Raw genomic sequence first — 23,080 nt, forward strand, 5'->3', positions numbered from 1 at the left:
GTACATCTTCCTGCAAAAACATCAGGTCTACAAGAAAACAAGCCCAGATCAGTTATTAAAAAGTAATCTAATGCATTACTATTCATAAAAAGTGCAGTGCAATATTGTAATGCATTAGTTCCCCAACACTGGGTTGACCAAACCAAACCAGATTAGCAGGCTAGCTAGGTTCATTTCACTTTAGGTTGGTTTTATGCACCATCACCATAGCAACAGCTGACCTGCTCTTCTATTGGGTAAGAGATCTCTGAAACTGGACCAATCAGATGCGAGCGAAGTGATGATGCAACAAAATAAGACACTCCCACAGTTTTTTCTTCCTACAAATTAAAGGTCACTATAAAGTACCTTAAAAAATACAACAAAATTGTCCAGCTTTATTGAAAATTAGGATTTATATACGATTTATATCATTATAATATGATTTATAGTACTATTAATCCATGACACAAGCAATCTGAGGTTAAATTCAGTTCATAGAAGAGTTCAGCAGCTGCTTTAAGGGGTTTGACCTTTTTAAATTTTTTATTTTTTTTTAATTTTTAAGTATTAAAGATAAATTCTACAAATTATAAATCACACTAAGAGCAATCACATCTGTTTAGAATTCAGATTAAGTGTTGTGATACAAGATGTGAAGTATTTTACACCTCTCATTCTTCTTCTCTCAGATATATATCTGTGTGTGTGGTATTAATGAATGCAAACAGTTCTTTACAGGTCCTTCTCAAAAAAAATAGCATATTGTGATAAAAGTTCATTATTTTCCATAATGTAATGATAAAAATTCAACTTTCATATATTTTAGATTCATTGCACACCAACTGAAATATTTCAGGTCTTTTATTGTTTTAATACTGATGATTTTGGCATACAGCTCATGAAAACCCAAAATGCCGGTCTCAAAAAATTAGCATATTTCATCCGACCAATAAAAGAAAAGTGTTTTTAATACAAAAAAGTCAACCTTCAAATAATTATGTTCAGTTATGCACTCAATACTTGGTCGGGAATCTTTTGCAGAAATGACTGCTTCAGTGCGGCGTGGCATGAGGCAATCAGCCTGTGGCACTGCTGAGGTGTTATAGAGGCCCAGGATGCTTCGATAGCGGCGTTAAGCTCATCCAGAGTGTTGGGTCTTGCGTCTCTCAACTTTCTCTTCACAATATCCCACAGATTCTCTATGGGGTCAGTAAACCATTTACCAGTGGTTTTGGCACTGTGAGCAGGTGCCAGGTCGTGCTGAAAAACGAAATCTTCATCTCCATAAAGCTTTTCAGCAGATGGAAGCATGAAGTGCTCCAAAATCTCCTGATAGCTAGCTGCATTGACCCTGCCCTTGATAAAACACAGTGGACCAACACCAGCAGCTGACATGGCACCCCAGACCATCACTGACTGTGGGTACTTGACACTGGACTTCAGGCATTTTGGCATTTCCTTCTCCCCAGTCTTCCTCCAGACTCTGGCACCTTGATTTCCGAATGACATGCAACAGTCCAGTGCTGCTTCTCTGTAGCCCATGTCCTGCACACGCCTGTGCACGGTGGCTCTGGATGTTTCAGTTGGTGTGCAATGAATCTCAAATATATGAAAGTTTAATTTTTATCATTACATTATGGAAAATAATGAACTTTTATCACAATATGCAAATTTTTTGAGAAGGACCTGTATATGGCTTTCAGAATAACAGCATTAAGGGATGAGAGGCTTTCAGCACACCGCTGAGGTGAATAAAAGGTTTTAATTACATCAGTGATCACAAGATTATCAGGATTTGACCACATCTACTCTGAATGAAGAAGCCTATTGAGAAGGGCACTGCTAAACGTGTCGATAAAACCAAAATAAAATCAAAATCAATCACCGAAGAGAGATGAATGGAAACCAAACCAACTGAAAACTTCAGGAGCAGACAAACAAGATGTTCATATGGCAGCAAAACTCATAAATTAGATCAGGAACATTGCTTCTGATGTGAATGCCGTGGGTGAAGTTATCAGATGCATCACTTATAATCATCATTAATAGTGTCTGTCTTCACGATTCCAGCTCAGCTTCCCTTTAGACAGAGCGTCCTGCTGTTCTCATGAAGAAAATCAAGAAGTGATGCTAAAACAAACCCGTGAAGACATCCAGCTCAGACGGAAGGCAAATATATCTCTATAAACAATAAATGACACGTACAGCCGGCGGTGTAATGTCTTAATTTGATGAATTCATATGTACAGTAGGATTAACTCAAACTGTGAGGACGAGGAGCGCAGGAGTGATCTTCTGTAACAGACACCTGGAGGAAGCCTCCGAGAGCTGCAGATCTCATCCAGAGTCGACTCTAGTCAAGAGCAATCCTTAAAGATCAAGAGTTCGGCCTAATCAGACTCTACGGAGGATATAAAGCAGGAAGATTCAACTAAAGCCGATGATACAAGAGGAATAAAACTTCAGTCTTTAATAAAACAGAGAGGGGAAGTAGTTCTGGTGCTCTCTGTGTCGTCTGAGAGGATGAGGAGGAGGAGGAAGACCGTGGGGAGCTCATTTGGGCGGCGCTGCTCTCTGACCCGGGGCTTTGGCTTCATCTCTCTGTGTGTGTGTCCGGCTGGAGGCGTGTGAGGGAGGACGGCGACGGCTGTCTCCGCTGGACGGGTGTCTCTTACGCCCACCGTCCTCCATCGGGGGCTGACGAGAGAGAACACACACCGCTGTAACAACACACTCCTGACTGACCCGGCCATTCTACTGTTCATTACAATCTAAATGTTTTAACACCATTTTATTTGACAGAAATCGAGGAATCACAATTTTGAATCGAAACAGCGATCACAGGCCATTAGCTTAGCAGGGTTTGTTTTGATCGACAGGGGAAATGAAGCGTCTCTTTCAGTCCTGCAAACACCAAGTGAAAGAAGTGCACTCACATCCACCCTGAAGTCCTCCAGGCGCTTGAACTTGCTCAGATGCTCCTGCAGCTTGGGCTCGATCTCCATGTTCTTGGTTTTGGAGTATTTGAGGAAGGCCCAGAACTTCTCGAGTCCGTACAGCTGGCCTGTCACAGCACAACGACACAATAATGACACAAGAGCTCATCACTCCGTTCAGATCAATTCACTTATTAATCCATTCATGGTTTTTTAATTTTTAATCAAATGTCAACATCCAATGTTTTGTACAAATCTTTGTTTTTAAGAGAAATATTGGATTAGCAGGCAACTCAATCTAAAGCCATGCACAGCTTTGTGTGCCATTTCTTTTCCCAAATAATTCTTATTTTTATTGTCGTTCACTTCTAATCACTGTTTTCTCTAATTGTTTGAAAGACATTAAATCTTTTATTCAGCAAGGATGTGCTAAATTGTTATAGCTCAGATTTATATTGTTAGAAAATATTAATATTTTGAATAAATGCTGTTCTTTTTAACTTTTCATTCATCAAAGAATCCTGAAAAATTATCACAGGTTCCAAAAAGTGACTGATAATAAATCATCATATCAGAAAGATTTCTGAAGATCACGTGACACTGAAGACTGGAGGAATGATGCTGAAAATACAGCAATACATTACACTTTAACACAGATTCAGCTGATTTATATTGCAATAACATTTGCCAGACTGTTTTTTTCTGTATTTTTGATCAAATAAATACAGCTTTGATGAGCAGAAGAGACTTTGGAAAACATCACAGGTCTCACGGACCCCAGTCTTCTGACCAGCTGTGTGTGTGTGTGTGTGTGTGTGTATAAATCTGTTCTGCTCATGTCCACAGCTCAATATCAAACCATAAATCTGGGGAAATTATAATTAAACATGATTTAGTTTAGTTTACAAGAACTTAATCTTGTTTCTGTTTTAATGTCCTTTTAAAGTTCGGATCACATTAGAAGCATCATTTGAACGTTAGTGATTTATTTTCACAGAAGATCAGCCCAGAATTAAACTGCTTTACTGACCATCGATAGCTTTAATCAGCCGCATCTCTTAACAACTAATCGAGCGTAGAATAATGGCTGACATCCCAAGTTTCCAGTTAACCTCCTAATGATTCAAACACTTCCCAGCCGTATCTATATCACAGACGGACCTGCTTCGTAGTCTTTGGCGGTCTCCTCTTGAAAGTCTTTAAATATGTCCGGCCTGAACTTCCTCTCGAGTCCATAGCTGTAGAACCGGAAGAGACACTCCAGACCGTACCTGAGGAACAGCAGACGTTCACAACACTCATCACAAACACAACAGAACTACACACTCATGATCAGAAACACTCGGCTGGTCTTCACACCTGTAGCCCTCCTTCCCGTCCTCCACCACCAGCTGTCTGAACTCCTCGTACATCTTCCTGTTAAAGTGATCCCGCAGGAAGAAGGACCAGAAGCGGAAGAGTGTGTTCATCTCCTGAGACTGACCGATGCCCAGCCGCTTGCGCTCTGTAAGGACAGACAGAGAGAGAGGAGTGAGACCATGAGAGAGAAGTGAGAGAGTGAACGAGGAGTGAGAGTGAGACTGTGAGAGAGGAGTGAGAGAGGCCTGAGCGAGGATTGAGAGAGGAGTGAGAGTGAACGAGGAGTGAGTGAGAGGAGGGAGAGAGGAGTGAGAGCAAGAGAGGAGTGAGCGAGGAGTGAGACAGTGAGAGATGAGTGAGAGAGAGAAGTTACACAGTGAGCAAAGAGTGAGGGAGTGAGAGAGGAGTGAGGGAGTGAGAGGAGTGAGTCAGTGAGAGAGGAGTGAGAGAGAGAAGTGAGGGAGTGAGACAGTGAGAGGAGTGAGAGAGAGAGAAGTGAGACAGTGAGCAAAGAGTGAGACAGTGAGAGAGGAGTGAGAGAGAGAAGTGAGACTGAGTGAGACCATGAGAGAGAAGTGAGAGAGTGAACGAGGAGTGAGAGTGAGACCGTGAGAGAGGAGTGAGAGAGGCCTGAGCGAGGATTGAGAGAGGAGTGAGAGTGAACGAGGAGTGAGTGAGAGGAGGGAGAGAGGAGTGAGAGCAAGAGAGGAGTGAGCGAGGAGTAAGACAGTGAGAGATGAGTGAGAGAGAGAAGTGACACAGTGAGCAAAGAGTGAGGGAGTGAGAGAGGAGTGAGGGAGTTAGAGGAGTGAGTCAGTGAGAGAGGAGTGAGAGAGAGAAGTGAGGGAGTGAGACAGTGAGAGGAGTGAGAGAGAGAGAAGTGAGACAGTGAGCAAAGAGTGAGACAGTGAGAGAGGAGTGAGAGAGAGAAGTGAGACTGAGCAAAGAGTGAGGGAGTGAGAGAGGAGTGAGACAGTGAGAGAGGAGTGAGAGAGAGAAGTGAGACAGTGAGCAAAGAGTGAGGGAGTGAGAGAGGAGTGAGAGAGAAGTGAGACAGTGAGCAAAGAGTGAGGGAGTGAGAGAGGAGTGAGAGTGAACGAGGAGTGAGTGAAAGGAGGGAGAGAGGAGTGAGAGCGAGAGAGGAGTGAGACAGTGAGAGATGAGTGAGAGAGAGAAGTGACAGTGAGCAAAGAGTGAGGGAGTGAGAGGAGTGAGTCAGTGAGAGAGGAGTGAGAGAGAGAAGTGAGGGAGTGAGACAGTGAGAGGAGTGAGAGAGAGAGAGAAGTGAGACAGTGAGCAAAGAGTGAGGGAGTGAGAGAGGAGTGAGGCAGTGAGAGAGTAGTTAGAGAGAGAGAAGTGAGGAGTGAGACAGTGGAGTGAGGCAGTGAGAGAGGAGTGAGAGAGAGAAGTGAGACAGTGAGCAAAGAGTTAGGGAGTGAGAGAGGATTGAGACAGTGAGAGAGGAGTGAGAGAGAGAAGTGAGACAGTGAGCAAAGAGTGAGAGAGAAGTGAGACAGTGAGCAAAGAGTGAGGGAGTGAGAGAGGAGTTAGAGAGAGAGAAGTGAGGAGTGAGAGGAGTGAGACAGTGGAGTGAGGCAGTGAGAGAGGAGTGAGACAGGAATGAGCGAGGAGTGAGCAAGGAGTTCGACAGGAACTCACCGTTAAGACAGCGCCGCCTGTACTTGTGATAGACGTGCTGCGTGAAGCCGTTCTCCTTCAGTAACTCGTGAGAGGGGTGCTGGAACTTGGGGAGAGACTGAGGAGTGCAGCCGTAATTCCCCATCGCTGGGGTGCCTTCAGACGGACTCGCATTGGAGCTGAGGAGACAACAAAACAAACCTGACAGCTCTGAAGAGGAAACACTCCTGCAGCGCTCAGACATCTATCCAGAACTAATACTGTTATTATACCATCACTGAAGAATACACACGGAGGTGAAAAAGCACGAGGTCTGAACTTAAATGTGTGTGGTTCATGAACGCTTTCCGTTCTAAAAGAGGACAATTATTGCTCAGTTTAGCTCAACATTTAAGTGAAAGTTATTGTAAAGAATGTACTTTACACATCTTTTTTAATATATAAGAAATTTTTTTGGAACCTAAAATTGCTTTATTTTCGAAGGCATGTTGTATGTTTAACTAAACTATGCTCCTAATTTGAAGCTCATATCACAAAAACGTAGTTTCCTGTGAGATTAAACGTTATATCAAAAACTCTTGAAAATGTATTTCTCTCTAACAAATGCATACATTTCTGTCATGATATTATATCACAAAATAATCACCAAATATGGAATCTATAATTAGAAAAAGTTTTGATAAAATATTTTAATACATTTTTGTAATATGACACTTGGTGCCGCCCCCAGGGGGGAGGGGCCTGATAAAAGGATTTAAAGATTTAAATTAAGAGAAACAACATCTGATCTCAATAAATTTGAGCGTTTAGGCTTTCAAATGATTTCTAATTTTAGGATAGTTACAGAAATATGTAATAGGGAAAAATCTAATTGAAAACAAACCAAAAAAAAAAAATATTGGATAAATTAAACGCATGACTTCAGCAATTTTGACTGAATGTGTTTGATCTAGGAGTTAAATACTTGAAATTAGTTTAGCATCATTTTAGTTCTTTGGTATACAGTTCTTTATAACATGATAAATGGCATGATTTTGACTGGAGGAGCTCATCACATGCTCCTCCTCCTGTGAGGTGAAAGGTCAGAGGTGGTGTGTCTGCTGACCTGACGGAGGCGGTGCGTGAGCGGTGCTCTCTGGAGTCCATCACCCAGCCCACATGACACTCCATCGGAGGATTGGAGCTGTGCCGCGTCTTCCTCTTGCGAGGCGTCTGAAACACAAGTGCACATGTGTCCGGTCAGTAACTGATAATAACAGACAGGACCACACTGTGAGAGCGGACACATACTTTAGCGTCCAGCGGCCGTCCCTCCTTCACCACAGGGTAGAAGCGCGGTGTCTGTGTGGGGTCTCTGAGCCGCGGCGTGCGGGGCGTGCGAGGCGTGCGGTAGCTGGGAGAGTCGGGCACGGCCGTCGGGAGAGAGCGGGCTATAGCGGACGGCTCCGGCGCTCCGAACAGCTTGTTAGCTAACGCTTCTGTGGGGACTACAGGAGACAAACATGTCTTTAATCCTGCAGAACAAAGCAAGTGAGACGAGACTGTTCTGATGACTAACACCTTGTCCTAACCACACATCATTAAAAATATCAAAACATGTAAACTAGGGCTGGGGACTACGGCTAATAATACTATCCCAGCTTTTTTGTTTGAACAATTTCGATTTTTTTTTATATTTAATGAATCATCCTAAAATGTATCTGATTCAAGTAATGTTTTATTAACCATGTGTTAAAGTTCTATTCCAAGCACAAGTGTATTTCTTAACATGGTGTAAATGTAAACAAAATCACTTGTTAATTATATTTGCTGAAAACATGCATGAAATATGAAGACAATTTTTGCTTTTGCAATTTTTGTTTAAAAACACACATTTATTAGCACAGATGCATTCTGTGTGAATCTCTGCACTGCATCAGCCGTCATGCAATCACATCAGATCACGTGTGTGTGTGTGTGTGTGTGTGTGTCTCACTCTGCTGGGGGCGGGGGGGTCCGGGGGGAACCTCCTGGTGGGGGTCGACGGGCGGCTCAGGGGTCAGACAGTCGAACTGCTCTCGGCTGATCAGGTGCACCTTCTTGAAGTTCTCCACTTCTTGCTGCAGTTACAATATAACACTTTACAACATTTCCAAGCTCTTAGCAGTGAGACACACTCAGACCAGATCCTCCAGGACTATACAAGCAAAACCAATAATAAAGCTCTGATACTAGAGAAGGACAGCTTTAATCAAGACACATCTCGCTCATACCTGTGAGCCGGAGCGAGCCATGACCCCAGCACTGTTCCTCTCACACACACACACACACACACACACACTCCAGTAAACTGAAGCTAAAGCTATCTGGCTTGGCTAGCAGCGTTTACTGTACTGAATGAACACACACCCGGAGTCTGACAGAAACACACGTGCACACACCAGAGAGAGACGTCTGCACAGAACCGGACTCACTACAGCAGCACATCTGTTATCAGCAGCACTTGTGCTTTAATGTAAAACAACTCAGAGATTACAAGACAATACTTGACAAACTGATTCGCAGTTTTTTCCTAACCTTACTAAATCTTATGTCAAATGCATTAATATTAATAAACTTTTTCAAAATTATTAAAAATCTGAATCGGTAACCAATCAAATGAAATCAGTATCAACTAAATTCATCAGGTGTCACAGAAGAACATAAGTGGTGTTTGGGTATATTAAAGACTGTCTGACGGGGTTTAGATGCTTTTAAATTCATCAAGTTATGAGGTTAATGTTGAGAGTATAAAGTTTAAATATAAAAGTATAAAATTATTCAAATAACAGAAATGATGTTAAAAATGAAGCTGAATCCACCAGAAGTCTTTCACTGAATCATTCATTCAGTCGATTTGTTCAAACTGCTGATTCAGAACCGCTTTTATAGACAAGATCTGATCAATAACACACATTCATTCAGAAACAAAACAATCTGTATGATATATGCTGTATAAAATCAGTATCCTATTATCAAGCTAACTTCACAATCATTAACCCTTTCACTCATCTCAATCTCACGGTCATCTTATAATCATTAAAGCTCTACACTCTGCACTGAATCTATTATTTCCATCGAGTCTACACTGAGTTTGTGATGATGATAAGACTCCTGAGGTTTCATTCAACACTGAACAACTCTAAGCAGCGAGTGCACCTGACTTCCTCTCCTGTGATTGGCTGCTGTGCTCAAAGCTGTAACCTCTTCAGAGCTCAAACACACTGATGCTAGGGGTGTGTGATACTGACTAAAATAATCTCTTGATATTTCTCAGTATATGGCGTATCTTATAATAGTAAAGTATATAATAACCCAGTGCTATACGTGACGGTTAACCCCGGCTCACCTTGATGGTGGCGTATTCGGGCTCGTACGTGTCGTCCCACAGGTCTTGTTCGTAGTAATACAGGCCGTCGTTGATGACTTTGACCAGTTCGCTGGTCAGTTTGGAGCGTGAGGTGTGGTTCCCGGTGCGGTCTCCTCCGGGATGCTTGCGCAGGTACGGCGGCGTCTGGGTGACGATCAGGATCTTGTTGACGTCTCGGTCGTCGATCTCACAGTCCGAATCTTCATCGGACCAGTCGGTGAAAGTGTTGCGCCGGCCGTCTATCTGCTCCATCTCCTCGTCGAACATGAAGTCCAGCTCCTCGGGCTCGTCCTGCTCCTCTCCGGCGGTCGGGGCGCTCTGAACCGGCGTCCGAGCCTCCTCCGTCTTCTGAAACACACCTCCATCACTCACACATCGGCTCCAGACACTACACCGTGACTGTAATGGTACAGCTGCACAGTGATTGTGAACGCTGCTGTACTCCACATGAAGCATCATGAAAGCGTGGATGAGCATTATATTATTTTCAGCTATTCTGTCCATCTTTTAGGCAAACTTAGGCTTTAAATGTGAATATATCTAGAACATGTTTAGAAGATTATCCAGGTCATGTTCTGTGTCAGTGAACTGTGTGTGTGTCCGTCTGTGTGTGTGTACCTTGGGTCGCGCCGGAGACGGCCGAGGTCTCTTCTTCACCTCGATCCATGACTCCGAGTCCAGATCGGGCAGACTGGCGGACAGACCCTTGGGCATCATCTTCAGGTTACTCACATCACTGGTCTTGGAGCGCAGCGGCGCCGAGGCCCTCGGAGAACCTGCGGGTCACAGCTCCGGTCAGGACGAGGGACACAACACCATCTCACAGTACTGAGTTCACCTGACAGATACTGTGAACCAAAGCGTAATGCCCCAAAACTAACACACTTTAACAACGGCAGGTTTAGTCCTGAAGACTTGAGCGTTACAGCTCCTCACCTGTGTGATCCTCCACAGCGTTCCTGGGAACAAACTCTGGGCAGTCGATTAACTGAGAGAAGTCTGTGTGAGAAGCGAGCAGGGGCCATTTCTCCGGCTCGTGCTTGCAGCGGATCTTCAGATCGATGATCTCCACCACCTTACTGTCCTTCAGCGCCTGGAACAGAAGCAGAGGTCACGAGGTCAAGCGCTGCGGCTCGTCACACAGCGGTGTGAGCGTCCGGCGGAGGATCTGACCTCTGTGATGAGGCTGAAGTCTGTGGTGAGCGCCTGCACTCGGTGGAAGCTGGCGATCAGAGCCAGCGGCAGGAAGCCCTCCTCATCCATCGTCCTGCGCAGGAAGAAATCCCTCTCCAGGTTATCCACGCTGAAGTAGTATTCACTGCAGAACACACACACACACACACTCCTGCTTTTAACACCCATGTGTTTCCAACAGCTCGAATAATGCAAACACTGTCATGAATAAACATTCGGCATTTCACTGTCAAAGAAACTCGTCAATTTCATCCGTTCACAAATGATTCGTTTCCATGCTTGTTTTAAAGGGTCATGAAACACTAAACTACATTCTCTGAGGTGTGTGTGTTGAACTGTGAATCTAAGACAAACGCTCCTAACACGAAAATAAATATGTTTCAATATCAGAAGTAACCTGCTCTGTCTTCTGCCAGTTTCCTCTTTTCTCTGCGATGTATTTTTCACTCCGTGTACTGTGAGAGCGCCACTGTTTGTCGAGGAGGACGGCTCTCTCACCTACTTATACTATGCTCTAGAGTTCTGTACTCTTCGTGAAGAAATAGTACAAACTTTTGAGTATGTATCACGCCTGTATTCTGTCAATCATCCGGTCACAGTTAAAACACACAGTTCGTTGAATCTGATTCCTACCGTATTGGAGAGAAATGCAGAGGCACGCTGATCTGCCAGTCGTGGCTCGATCATGTCGAGAACACTCTTCATATGTTCATATAATGATGCTTTTAAAAGTTAATGACCAAACATATCATTATAAAAGCACACAATATTACTGCAGATGAAATACAATGTGCATAACATTAAATATTTTTTAATCAGGTTAGACATTGTTTATTCATCACTCAAAGCCCTTTCTCTACTGGCTCGTGTCTCTCAGAACCGCCATGTTTGTAGTTTTTAAACCCTTTTTTAAGCATGTTTGTAGTTCTAATGGAATCCTCGTCCACTGTGCAATGTGTTGTGGGTAATATGAGCCGTTAAAGTGTGCATCGATATGAGAACTGAAGTAGAAGACCATCAAGGAAACTTTAATTTCAACATACAGTGATTCGGGACATACTGATTCTCGATTTAGGACTGATATGTGCAGCGTATGTTCTACAATCGGCTGGAAATATCAAACATGTTGATCTCCTCTGACTGGATGAAGCTAATAACACTAATGTGGAGGTCTGAGCGTGGTTCACTCACATCTGTCTCTTGATGTAGTCCTTCAGCAGGTCCTGGTCCACAGCGTACAGCTCAGCGCTGCTCATGTTGTCATAATAGTAGGTCACTTTACTGTTGAACTTCTGACCGCAAGCTCCGTCCTTCCCCTCGTAGCCTTTATAGCCATAGTAGTCATAATGACCTGATGAGAGCAGAACACAGAGGAGCGGCGTGTTACTGTCCTGAGAGGAAACGTGCTGTTCCTGTGGTGCTCAAACTACCCCGTTTTAACCTTCAATTAAATTAAATATATTTTATTATGGTACCAAATTATATTTGTGGAATAGTTAGGATTAATTACCTGCACAGACCTGAAAATGAAATGTTCAACTTAATTCTGAGTTCTGAAGAATTCCAGATTTACGACAGTTTTAGTTTGGTCTCTTTTTTTGTGTTTAAAAAGTGAAAAACTAAAAAGTTCTTTAAAAAAAAAATGCACCAAAATATTATTTTTAAATATACATTTTCCAAAACATGTTTAACCCTGAAACTGCAATAAAAATCAAAGCCATATATCTGAAAAATTTGCGTTTCAAATTTGAAGTTGATATCACAAAAAAAAAAAAAAAATAGATTTGAGATTTAATTATGAGCAATACAAGCTTTTCTCTTTTTATCAGGTCCATTTTAACCTTTTAAAGTCATGTCAATGTTTTTTTTATTTTGTACCATTGCAATAAAGTGTAAAAAAAAGTCAAAAATGACTGACAAACACTTTTTCAGTAATAACATAGGGACAGACAGTCTTCACATCTTTAAACAAGTCTCTCCACAAACCAAAGCTAAACTATCTCAGTGAAGAGACTGAGTCCTGTGTGAGATCTGAGCTCTTCTGCAGTCCTGTACCTCGGCCGGCTCCTCGTCCTCGTCCTCTTCCTCGTCCCCGTCCTCGCCCCCGTCCCCTGGCAGTGTTTCTGTACGGCGCTCCCTCACTCTTCACACTCGACACCTCGTCATGATCGTCCTTGAACTCATGATCGAACTTCCCACTGTGCCAGTCTGCAAACACAAACACAAGCCAGCAGTGAAGAACCACACAACCTTCGAACTCAAACACTCGAAACCTGTGGGATTTAAATAGTTTTACAGAAGCCTCTTCTGCTCACCAAGCCTGCATTTATTTGACCAAAAACACAGAAAAAAACTGTAATATTGTGAAATATTATAACACTGTAAAACAGCTGTATTCTATGTGAATATCTGTTCACCTGTAATTTATTTCTTTGATTAAAGCTTGAATTTTGTTCCTAGCTCGTTACAGCAGGATTGATACTCAATGTTAGTTCTCCAGATGAGGAGTGTGTGTTTATGGTGTGTATCTGGTGAGATGTGGTCTACGGAGCAGGGTTTGGATGTGTGAGCACCTCTCAGGTCGTTTCTGGCGTTCGGAGGAACTCGATGAGCGTCGAACTGTCGTGTGTTGTTCCTGGAGGCCGAGCGCTCGCGAGGACCCTCAGACTTCACCTCGATCCTCAGAGGAACCCACTTGTGCTTGTTTCCTACAACAGCATCAGCACAAATGTGTCATTCTACATCTTACAGCTGACACAAGGAACATTACTCGAGCTCATTCATTCACTCCCAGATAGAGCTCTTAAAAAAGGCTTCAAACACCTCGCTTTTTTTGTCCATTTCTCTGCGACTCCTCGTCAGTGTTTTTCTCTTCTCCAGAGTCGTCTGATTTGGCTTTCAGGTTTTCTTTGCTCTCTTCATGTTCCCTCTTGTCTTTGGTCTCTCGTTTGACCACTGACTTCACCACCTGACGGGTTCATCAAACCAAACAGATCAATAATCACAAACCTGACATTACACCGCACAGGGTCACCACTCTTTATCGGTGATCACTTTCCAGGACACTTTTACTTTAATTATGGCAATAATAAAAGACAAGAAGCACGCCCCAAAGATATATACCCCTTCTTTAAATCTTTGAAAACATACAGTTTATGACTATGACTTAACTATAAGATTAGCTCTTTAAACATGAGCGCTTAATAAATGTAGATTACAACAAATGATTTTCAGAACCAATTTCAGTACAGAAGCAAAATAAAATATACTGAAGCAATACATTATTTACCCATTTAAAATACATAATAAAACAGATAGTTCCGGTCCTTGATTCTGATTGGCTGAGCCGCTTTCAAAGCTGTTGAAAATTACAAAGTAACATACATCTTTGTTTATGTTTGTGTGTTGCTCGGCAACCACTTCTGTTACAATAACAACTGTTTCTGAGGAACTACATTGTTTGGTGGAAGAATACGGTGTTTATTAATATCATTACACTTTATTTGTTCGGTTTTATTTTGTGAAACATAACTACATGTATGAAATAACAGTTATATAAAAGCAATAAGCCTCGTGAAGCCATGGTTTACAGTGAGTTTATAACAGTTAGGGTAGGGTTTTAGTCACTCCGCTTCACATCGTACCTAACAACGACCCTTAGCTGTTATAAATTCACTGTAAACCACGGCTTCTTGGAGCTTACTGCTTTAATAAATCAGTTCATTATTTATGCTAACAATAATATTAAAGAAAACTTAAAATATTGGCATGTATCCTTCAAGTATTTTAAATTCGGTGCAGGGCAAACTTTCTGTAGCCATTTAAAATGAGAGGAAACAAGTGCATTTTGATCACAATCCAATAGAGCTGGACAATAATTCAATATATTCAGGGAACTACACTAACCTTTTCCACTGGTGGCACTTGCACAACTAACTTTTTCAGTTACTGGCCCAAAACACGATTTGGTCACAATTTTTTTTTTTATAGTAAGCCACTCTGGATAATAATAACTTTATTGCATTCAGATGTGCTTTTTATTTTACTTGCCATCTTTTAAACCACACGTCTTGTTCTATTTCTTACAGTACACACAGTGCATTGCTCCGTCTTGTAGCTGGGGTTAGATTGGCCCCGGTGCAGGGTGTACAGTGGGCCCTGTTTAAAATGGTTTAATATTTACTGTATGTTCCTTCTATTTATTTATTTATAAATGTGTTTACACAATGGTTATGTTTTTTAAGTTTGTAGGTGTCCAGAAACTAATTTAACATGGCACTGCATAGTCATCACTGTAAAATAAAATACACAGTCAAACCAAAATGTATTCAGACTCCTTCAACATCTCACATTATCACAGTTTATTTGCTGTAGTTTAGAAATTGGTAATAAAATATGACAAGAATTCAGAGTTAAACTGTGTCAGAACAAATTCCTCTTGATAATTTCGGATAACTTTGATAAAAAGATATGTAATGGAATCAATCGAAACTTCAGACAGCTGTCAGTATTTACACAACTATCAATACTTCGTTGAACAGTTACCAAGCAAGCAATGCTTAATTTGGTTCAGTCTGTGGTGTGAAAAAGGAACACTTAAGCAAAACATGGGCAGGTCCTCATTATTTTTTTTAATGAATTTCACTGGTAGTCTACAGTATGAAGAATTTTTGGGTATAATATTTCACAGATCCCTATTTTGCCATACTCACTTACATTAATGAACTAGTGGCCTGCACCCACTACTAAAACAACTCTATTTGATTTTTGGATTGACTTTGGATAAATTCTTGTTCAAACTACAAAGTCATTCAATCAAGAGCAGTGAGTGATTTACTTTCATTTTCATACATTAAAGACACTGACAGCAGAGCTAGTAAATTAGGCGCTGTCCCTTTAAGAGACAGTGCATCCAATATAATGATACACATCCGATTTCTTTCCAACTCTTTACTTTCACTAAAGACATAACCACAGACTTTTCGAACACACTTTCCAAAACAGGTATTTTTACATATTTAGTATGTAGGCCTATTTGTCGGTACAAAAGCAAGAAGACTTAAGACGTCTCTGCATGTGCCCTGAACACCAGAACACCGCGCTGCTGAATTAAGATCTTTCGCATCCTTTTCTGTTTGTTTAAACTGTGATTTGTATTTGTTCGTTCAGGTGCAGAAGGACGTGATAGTCCTGGAGGAGAGCTCGGTTCAGTGTTGCTGTTCATGAGACGCGGCTCTCTCTCGTGCGCACGTGAGTCACCAGCTGCTCAGTTCAGCTTTCCCGCATCGCCGGGCTGGAGACAACTTGATGTGTTGAATGCTCAGAGCACGTTATTAAGCGTATTCTTAAAATACACATTTCTGTTTTAATAAATGCTCATAGTAAATCATAGCATATTGCCTAAAACATAAGGTAGGTACAAAAAATAATCAGTGATACATTTGTGACCTCATAAAAATTAAGGTTGCAATGTAATTTCAACAGGTTGCATATGCAACAATTTTGGTCGCAGTGTAGTTCCCTGATATTTCACTCTTCAGAAAAGTTTCGATGGTATTTTCATTTCATCAGCCGTTACAGTGTAAACCAATGTTTCCGCCGCTCCAACAGCACCTCCTGCTGGTGGAGAATGTATTTGGTATTTTTTATGTGTTCAATATAAACTGAGCACTTTACATATTTCGTTACCCCATTTCAATCTATAAGAATCAGCCTATATTATACTGTAGTTTAAAAGATATTTACATTAAAAAGAGTCTGAAAGTCTTATGTTTATTTAATAGTGATTCTACAGTTCTTGTTTGTATGAAAGCTTAATACAAACAAAAGGTGAAAATTATTTGTACCTTTTTTGTTTGTTCTAAAATAACCTAGTTTTATAGAAGGAGGTTTCCTGGACTTGGCAAATTAATTTTTTTATTAAGTTTGTATAGACATCTGGCGTTTAACCAGTTATTCTGAGGCTTTTTAAAATATTGTCCATATCGATATCGGAATTATATCATATCGACCGATATTAAGAAATATATTGTGATATCAATGTTGGCCAAAACATCCAGCGATCCGAAGAAAGATTCTCCATACATCACCAGTTTCTGATCTAATTTCAAAATCTGAAGCAAAAACATAATGGTCTAACTTTATCTTTGTCAAGTCACACAGCATATATATATATCAGGATACAGAAACAGCACACTGGTCGATTGAGAACGCACATTCTCTCTCTGCCAGCAGGGGGCGCTTGAGGAACAGCAGTGATACAGTGTTTCCACGGTAACCGCTGTAAACAAAGCAGCTATACCGTGTTTCCACGGTCCCCGCTGTAAACAAAGCAGCTATACCGTGTTTCCATGGTCACCGCTGTAAACAAATCAGCTATACAGTGTTTCCATGGTCACCGCTGTAAACAAAGCAGCTATACCGTGTTTCCATGGTCACCGCTGTAAACAAAGCAGCAATACCGTGTTTCCATGGTCACGGCTGTAAACAAAGCAGCACTGTACTTATAAATACTTTTTAAATAAGGAATACACAGTGATGCGATGAAAATAAAATACCATCTAAGCTTTTCTGAGTTCCCCTTCAGAGATAGATTCATATAAACCCCCTAATAAAATTGTATGGATTTCCTTCCAATATTTTGAGCTTGCTCTGCCAGTATTATCTCCTCTTATTGTTAGTCTTCAGCATCTCTGGGCTTTGTTAATGTAACATTTACGGACTTCGTAATATTTCCACACAAATGACATTTGGAAAAATGCTTGCTATAGAGTGTGTGTGCAAGTCTGAAAACAAAAGAGCTGCTTGCTTAATAGTGTGTTTGGAGCAGAATGAGTCATCAGTTTTCCAGGTTTTCCAGGATGATCAGCTGCATTGAAGGATCCCGTCTCTACACTTCCAGACTCCATTAAAGCCATATATGAGTTCATACAGAAAATCATCTGGTATTAAGGTTGAGATTGAAGACGTTTGACACGGTCGTACCTGGACTTCCTTCGTAGCCATCTCTCCAGGGGTCGGCCAGTTGTTTGCGTCTCCAAAATCCCCCACCTTCAAAAACAGTGTTCATTTGTGATTTGTCTGGATTGTGTTTAATTCTTATGGATTACTTTTGTTCGATTTTAATCTTTTTGAACCTTGTTTTAATGGTCCAATTAAATAAAAAAAACACATCTAATTATTTTAAATCAAAATGTATACAATTTAAACAAGTATTAAACATAAGGGTTAAAAAAGATTTTTAGGGCCATATGAAATCAGTTTTCTTTTTTTCTCAAATTCAGTGTTTTCCATTTCTGATTTATGTGGATACCATTTTAATGTTTAAATTAAACTAATCAAAGGATGTCTAATAAACTGAATTTATTGAAACTCAAACTTTTTACATAATATAGCCTCATTTTATTTTCTCCAAATTCTGTTGTTTTTCTGAATTTAAAATTCAATACACATTTACTTTTCAAAAACCCAATCAAACGATAATCTTTTAAAACAATCAAAACAAAATTTAACAATTCTGGCAAATAAAGTGCTGTATACTGTAATGTGAGATTAATTCTTTAAAAATAAAGTTTTGCTTAGTAATAATAAAACAGTAATAAAAGGATTACTTTAACAGGTATATTCTATTAATTTTGGCTCAATGTTTTCACAAAGACACACACAGATTCATATTTCAAAAGCAGTTTCTTGTGGTTTATTATTCACAGACACGAGTCCATACCATATGATTCAATTAAGTGCACTGAACATCTTTCAGTTTATCCAAAACGTGACATATTTCTTCACATTACATTTAGTCTTGATTCTGTCCGTGTTTAACTGAGCTCTGATCTAAATCCTAATGTACATCTAAACACTCATGAATATAACTGTAATAATCATCTGGACTCTAACTTGCGTCAGTCTTTCAAATAAGTCTGGTTTGGCATCTGATTAAAGACTCGCAGGCTCCTGCACAGCACTAGAGCTGAACCGGTCATTATTTACTGCTGCTCTCACATGTGTGTAAACCAGGTCTCAGTCGTGCGGAGGAGTCTGTTAATCTGCTAAATGTGTCTGAGGTTTGTGTGCTGCTGTCTCAGATGAACGTCACTCACCTTCCCGCCGCGTCTCGTTCTCGTGTTTCCCGCCTTCACCACCTTCGTAGGCCCAGAATGCTCTAGAGCAGCAGAAGAGAACAGCCGTTAAAAACAGCTCAGATTAGAGCCTTAAACCGTTCAGAACGGGTTCTATTAATGTTCTCCGCCTTCCTTTAAAAAATTAAACACACAACATAATTTCTGAGGATTTTTTACATTTAATTTATACAATTTAATTTAACTATTAAAAAAAAAAAAAAAAAAAAAAGAAAATGACGGAATTTAGAAAAAACTCTCAGGGATTTCCCTTTTTTTTTGACCGTTTCTCACCAAAACAAAAGCTGGTTTAAACACCGTAAACATTCGTTTTACAGTGATATGGTAATATTGTTTTTTACCTTTTTACTCCATAGTAATAATAATAATAATAATAATAATAAAATTATTAGATTTCCCCCAAACTGTGCAGCGCTAGAGTAAGTTTATTATTTTAGGAACCAAGTATTTTACTGATTATTCCATCGATTAATCGAGGAATCTGATAAATAGACATTTTCCTTTTTTAAAGACCAATAATAAATATACAAGAGAAAATAAGATGGGTCTCTTTAAAGAAACAACTAATTCATTTCCTACAGTAATAAAGTAAGACCAAACATTGCATGCATGTGGTGTGATGTGTCTGCATCTGATTGTGTTCTTCTGAATGAGAAAGATCTGCAGTCTTTGGGTCAATAGCTAGAGGTTTAAAGGTATGCTTCACCCAAAATTAAAACGCTGACTTCCATAGACACAGACTTTGGTTTGTTGTGTTGGTCAGAGGTTTGTGGTGTGGGCAGAAATATAGTCTAGATTACTTTGTTTTCATCTTTTAATGCATTTCAAACATATTAAGCCTGCAATAATCATTGTGCTTTAGTACCTTTAATACGAAACAAAGTCTTACATTTCAAATCATGTCTGTTGTATTGCAGTATTTAAACAATAAATGCCATTTTGGCTCTGTTTAATAGATAGTGTTTACAATTTAGGAGCATTATTAATTATGTGTTGAATTTATGTTTTTAAAGAGACGCTGCAGAGCGGGACATCATCTCACGACCATTGCAGCTTTACACAATAATAACATTTCCAAAATCTTTACGGAGCATTTCGCACATTTGTAAATCTGTTTCCAACCACAGTTTTCCATCAAAACATCAGTTCAAGGGTTAAACTCCTGCAAGTGAAGAAGAGTTTTACTACTATACTGTAAGGAAAGGAGTATACATATGATTTTTGTCCTTTACATTTTATAGTGCAGCTGTGATGTAATAGTAACACATTCCTGTCTTAAGCATCACAAACCTATAAAAGTATTTTATTATTTGGCTTCCTAAAACACCAGTGTGTTTAGAAGCGGACTGAGACACTTCATCACAACTAGAAAGAGCTTTGAGGGTTTGTGGAAATCAACAGACTTTGTTCTTGGGGTTCAGCTCTAAATAAAAGCAAACCATATACAACTAGACTAATGTATTTATGTGGTCTTTTGGAAAACAACACACACACAAACACACTCTCTCTCTCTCTCTCACACACACTCACTCTAACACACTCTTTAGAGCAGAGATAATGGAGCATCGGCTCGAGAAACACATTTGAGGAACTCTGGGATAGCAGCTCCACTCCAGACCTTCTGCTGATGAGAAGCACTGCGCTCAATCAGGTCCGCCTGCGTGTTTAGGTTAGTGTCAATCTCACAGACGCGTGTTCATCAGGAGAGCTCCCAGGCTAACAGACATGTATGTGTGTGTTTAACTTTCGCGAGAGACGCTTTTAAACCGCATTCTGAGCGGAAAACGGATTCAAACCGATTTCACTCGAATCCGAGACAAACACGTGCATCTCACACGTGTCTCTCCATAAACGACAGATAGCTGCAACACTCGGCAAATACGGTTTAAAATCACAAACACACACGCATCTCATCGGGTGTGACAGTAAAACTTTCACAAATGAAAGGTTTGTGCGGCTCTTTGCTAATAAAGCGCCATTAGTCCTGGCCTGTCAGAGCTCAAACAACAGGCCGCTAATGCTAATGCTAGCCATTTGTTCAGAAAAGCAGCGAAGGCGAGGAATAACGACACGTTCAGTGTCTCAGATGAAGTTAGGACCTCAAACAATCAGATGTGTTGTGCATTAGCAGGTCTTTATATGAATGCGCTGATGTTTGGAGCCCTGAATCACCGACTCGAGGCCTAACTCTGTCATGAGTGTCCTGAGGAGAACCGGAGGACTAACGGTCACCGTTAAGACAAGCCATACAGCAATGTAAAGATTGTTTATTCAGCTTTCAGATGATGAATAACATTAAACTCCCTTTATAAAATGGTCCCATATGACTGTTTAGTGCTCCGGGGTCACAGAAGACCTCAGAGATCCACAACTAAGTTAGCTGTCTGCAGACTGAGTTAGCAACCTGACGGAGGCTGATCTGAGGCGCACACACACACACACACACACACACACTGACCGTGGTTGACTCCGCTCGTCTTCTTCGTCCAGGGGTTGACTCTGGGCGGAGGAGCCTCGGTAAACTCATTCTTCGAGGCGTCTTCTTCCTCCTTCTCCTGGATGTTGCTCTCGTCTTTCGCACGCTTGAGGCTTTGCTCCTTCAGCGGGAATCCTCCGTGTTTCTCGGGCTGGCCCCGGTTCTGCTCCTCCTGCTGGAGCAGCGCGTTCCTCGGCAGGAGAGTCTCCACCTCGGTGGCCATGTCTCCGCTAACAAACGCCTCAAATCCGCCGCAATGTGCTGCTAAAAGACCGCCGCTCGACGCGCGCCACTCCACTCCTAGACCAACCGGCTTCAGTCTGAGAAACAGAGAGGTGGAGTGCAGTTAAAAATCATGTAAAAGAGCGCTGGGAAGCTTTAAAAACTCGGGCTAGGCTTTGCTACTTACGGCAATGTGAAAGAACCACGCGTTGAACGTGAGCGCGCACGTACGAGCAGCGGGGCGTGGCGACTACAGAGCGCGACGTCACGTGACTGCCCTGCAGACGGCGCGTGATCGCGCACGCAGCGACGGCCCAGGCCTCAGTTTGTTGTAAAATATCTTAATAGGTTTTAAAATGTCATTCTTTGTATGATTAATTTTTGTAGAACTCAAATAGCATCACTTATAAACCAGATCACTTTAAAACTGAGCTCGGCACTCATAAACATCATAAACAGGATTTGTGATATTTATCTGAATAAAATACAGGGATGTAAAATTAATGGGCTTTACTTCTACTTTTAAAATTCTTCAGTACAAATTACAGCTATTTTTAGTTTCATTCAAATCTGATTTTGGTCAAATACCTTTGTTTTTAGAGTAAAACTGTTAAAACTGCAAAAAAAAAAAAAAAAAAAACAGTGTTAAAGTAAAATTTCCATGATTTTATATACCGTATTTTCCGGACTTTAAGTCACACTTTTTTCATAGTTTGGCTGGTCCTGCGACTTATAGTCAGGTCCGACTTATTTATCAAAATTAATTTGACATGAACCGAGAGAAATGAACTAAGAAAAATGAACCAATGGAAAACATTACCGTCTCCAGCCACCAGAGGGCGCTCTGTGCTGCTCAGTTCTTCTGTAGTCTACACTGAAGACATAGAGCGCCCTCTCGCGGCTGGAGACGGTAATGTTTTCTCTTGGTTCTTGGTTCTAAATAAATGCGACTTATAGTCCAGTGTGACTTATATATGTTTTTTTCCTCATCATGACTTATTTTTGGACTGATGCGACTTATAGTCTGAAAAATACGGTATATAGACATATAGATTGATGTTCCCCAAGGTTTATTTCTAATGTTAATAAAGTTTTTTTCACAAATAAATGTGGTAAAATTATCATTTTCAACCCTCATTCTGAGCCTCTCTCTGAAACAGCTGTTTTTAAGGGATCTGGATCCAGATGTTACAGTGTAGCAGAAGGTTATCAGTAGTCCATGAGTGTAACTATTTGGGTATAATACTTGACTCAGAATCTTTCAAAAACTTCGAAATCATGTTTAAAATGTTTGGAATAGAATCAAATTTCATCTGGAAAGTTTTAGACATATTAGGAATAATTTTACCATTGCGGGTTCAAAGTTATATATTAATGCAATGATCTTTCCACAGATGAATCACTGTCTCCAGCCGGACACAGACAGATGGATGCTTTACAGCCAGCAGAAGCCTGGATAAAACACTGGATGAAAGCTACAATTCATATCATCACTGTAAACTTTTATCTAAAAGTAGGGGTTTAAACTGGGAAAACATGATTAAATATGCAGATATTTTACTTAATACAAATTTTGCATGGTATGCCCCCACCTTCACCAATTCTAACTGATTTACTACATTGACATTTAGTCATTTAGCAGATGCTTTTATCCAGAGTGACTCACAAATAAGGACAACAGAAGCAATTAAAATCAACAAAAGAGCAATTCAGTCTCAGTCAGCTCAATACAGTACATGTAGCAAGG

General features: G+C 40.7%; 1 protein-coding gene across 2 annotated transcripts; it reads right to left on the reverse strand.

Moving 5' to 3' along the window:
- Positions 1-1,725: 1,725 nt before the first annotated feature.
- LOC127985500 (la-related protein 1-like) lies at positions 1,726-21,641 on the reverse strand. 2 transcript variants are annotated; one of them, XM_052587518.1, is made up of 20 exons: positions 21,521-21,641; positions 21,094-21,431; positions 18,597-18,658; positions 17,482-17,547; positions 13,321-13,465; positions 13,071-13,205; positions 12,553-12,705; positions 11,689-11,848; positions 10,477-10,621; positions 10,240-10,396; positions 9,922-10,079; positions 9,283-9,648; positions 7,891-8,014; positions 7,206-7,402; positions 7,021-7,127; positions 5,937-6,094; positions 4,278-4,422; positions 4,080-4,189; positions 2,919-3,046; positions 1,726-2,679 (listed from the first exon to the last, which is right to left on the reverse strand). In XM_052587518.1, the coding sequence occupies exons 2-20, from the start codon at positions 21,332-21,334 to the stop codon at positions 2,536-2,538; spliced, it is 2,901 nt and encodes a 966-aa protein (XP_052443478.1). In that variant the 5' UTR covers positions 21,335-21,431; positions 21,521-21,641; the 3' UTR covers positions 1,726-2,535. The 2 variants fall into 2 exon arrangements, with proteins under 2 accessions (XP_052443478.1, XP_052443477.1); XM_052587517.1 differs by having other exon boundaries at positions 9,283-9,651.
- Positions 21,642-23,080: the final 1,439 nt, after the last annotated feature.

Source organism: Carassius gibelio, chromosome B21 (genome assembly GCF_023724105.1).
Source record: "Carassius gibelio isolate Cgi1373 ecotype wild population from Czech Republic chromosome B21, carGib1.2-hapl.c, whole genome shotgun sequence".
Classification (NCBI taxonomy): domain Eukaryota; kingdom Metazoa; phylum Chordata; class Actinopteri; order Cypriniformes; family Cyprinidae; genus Carassius; species Carassius gibelio.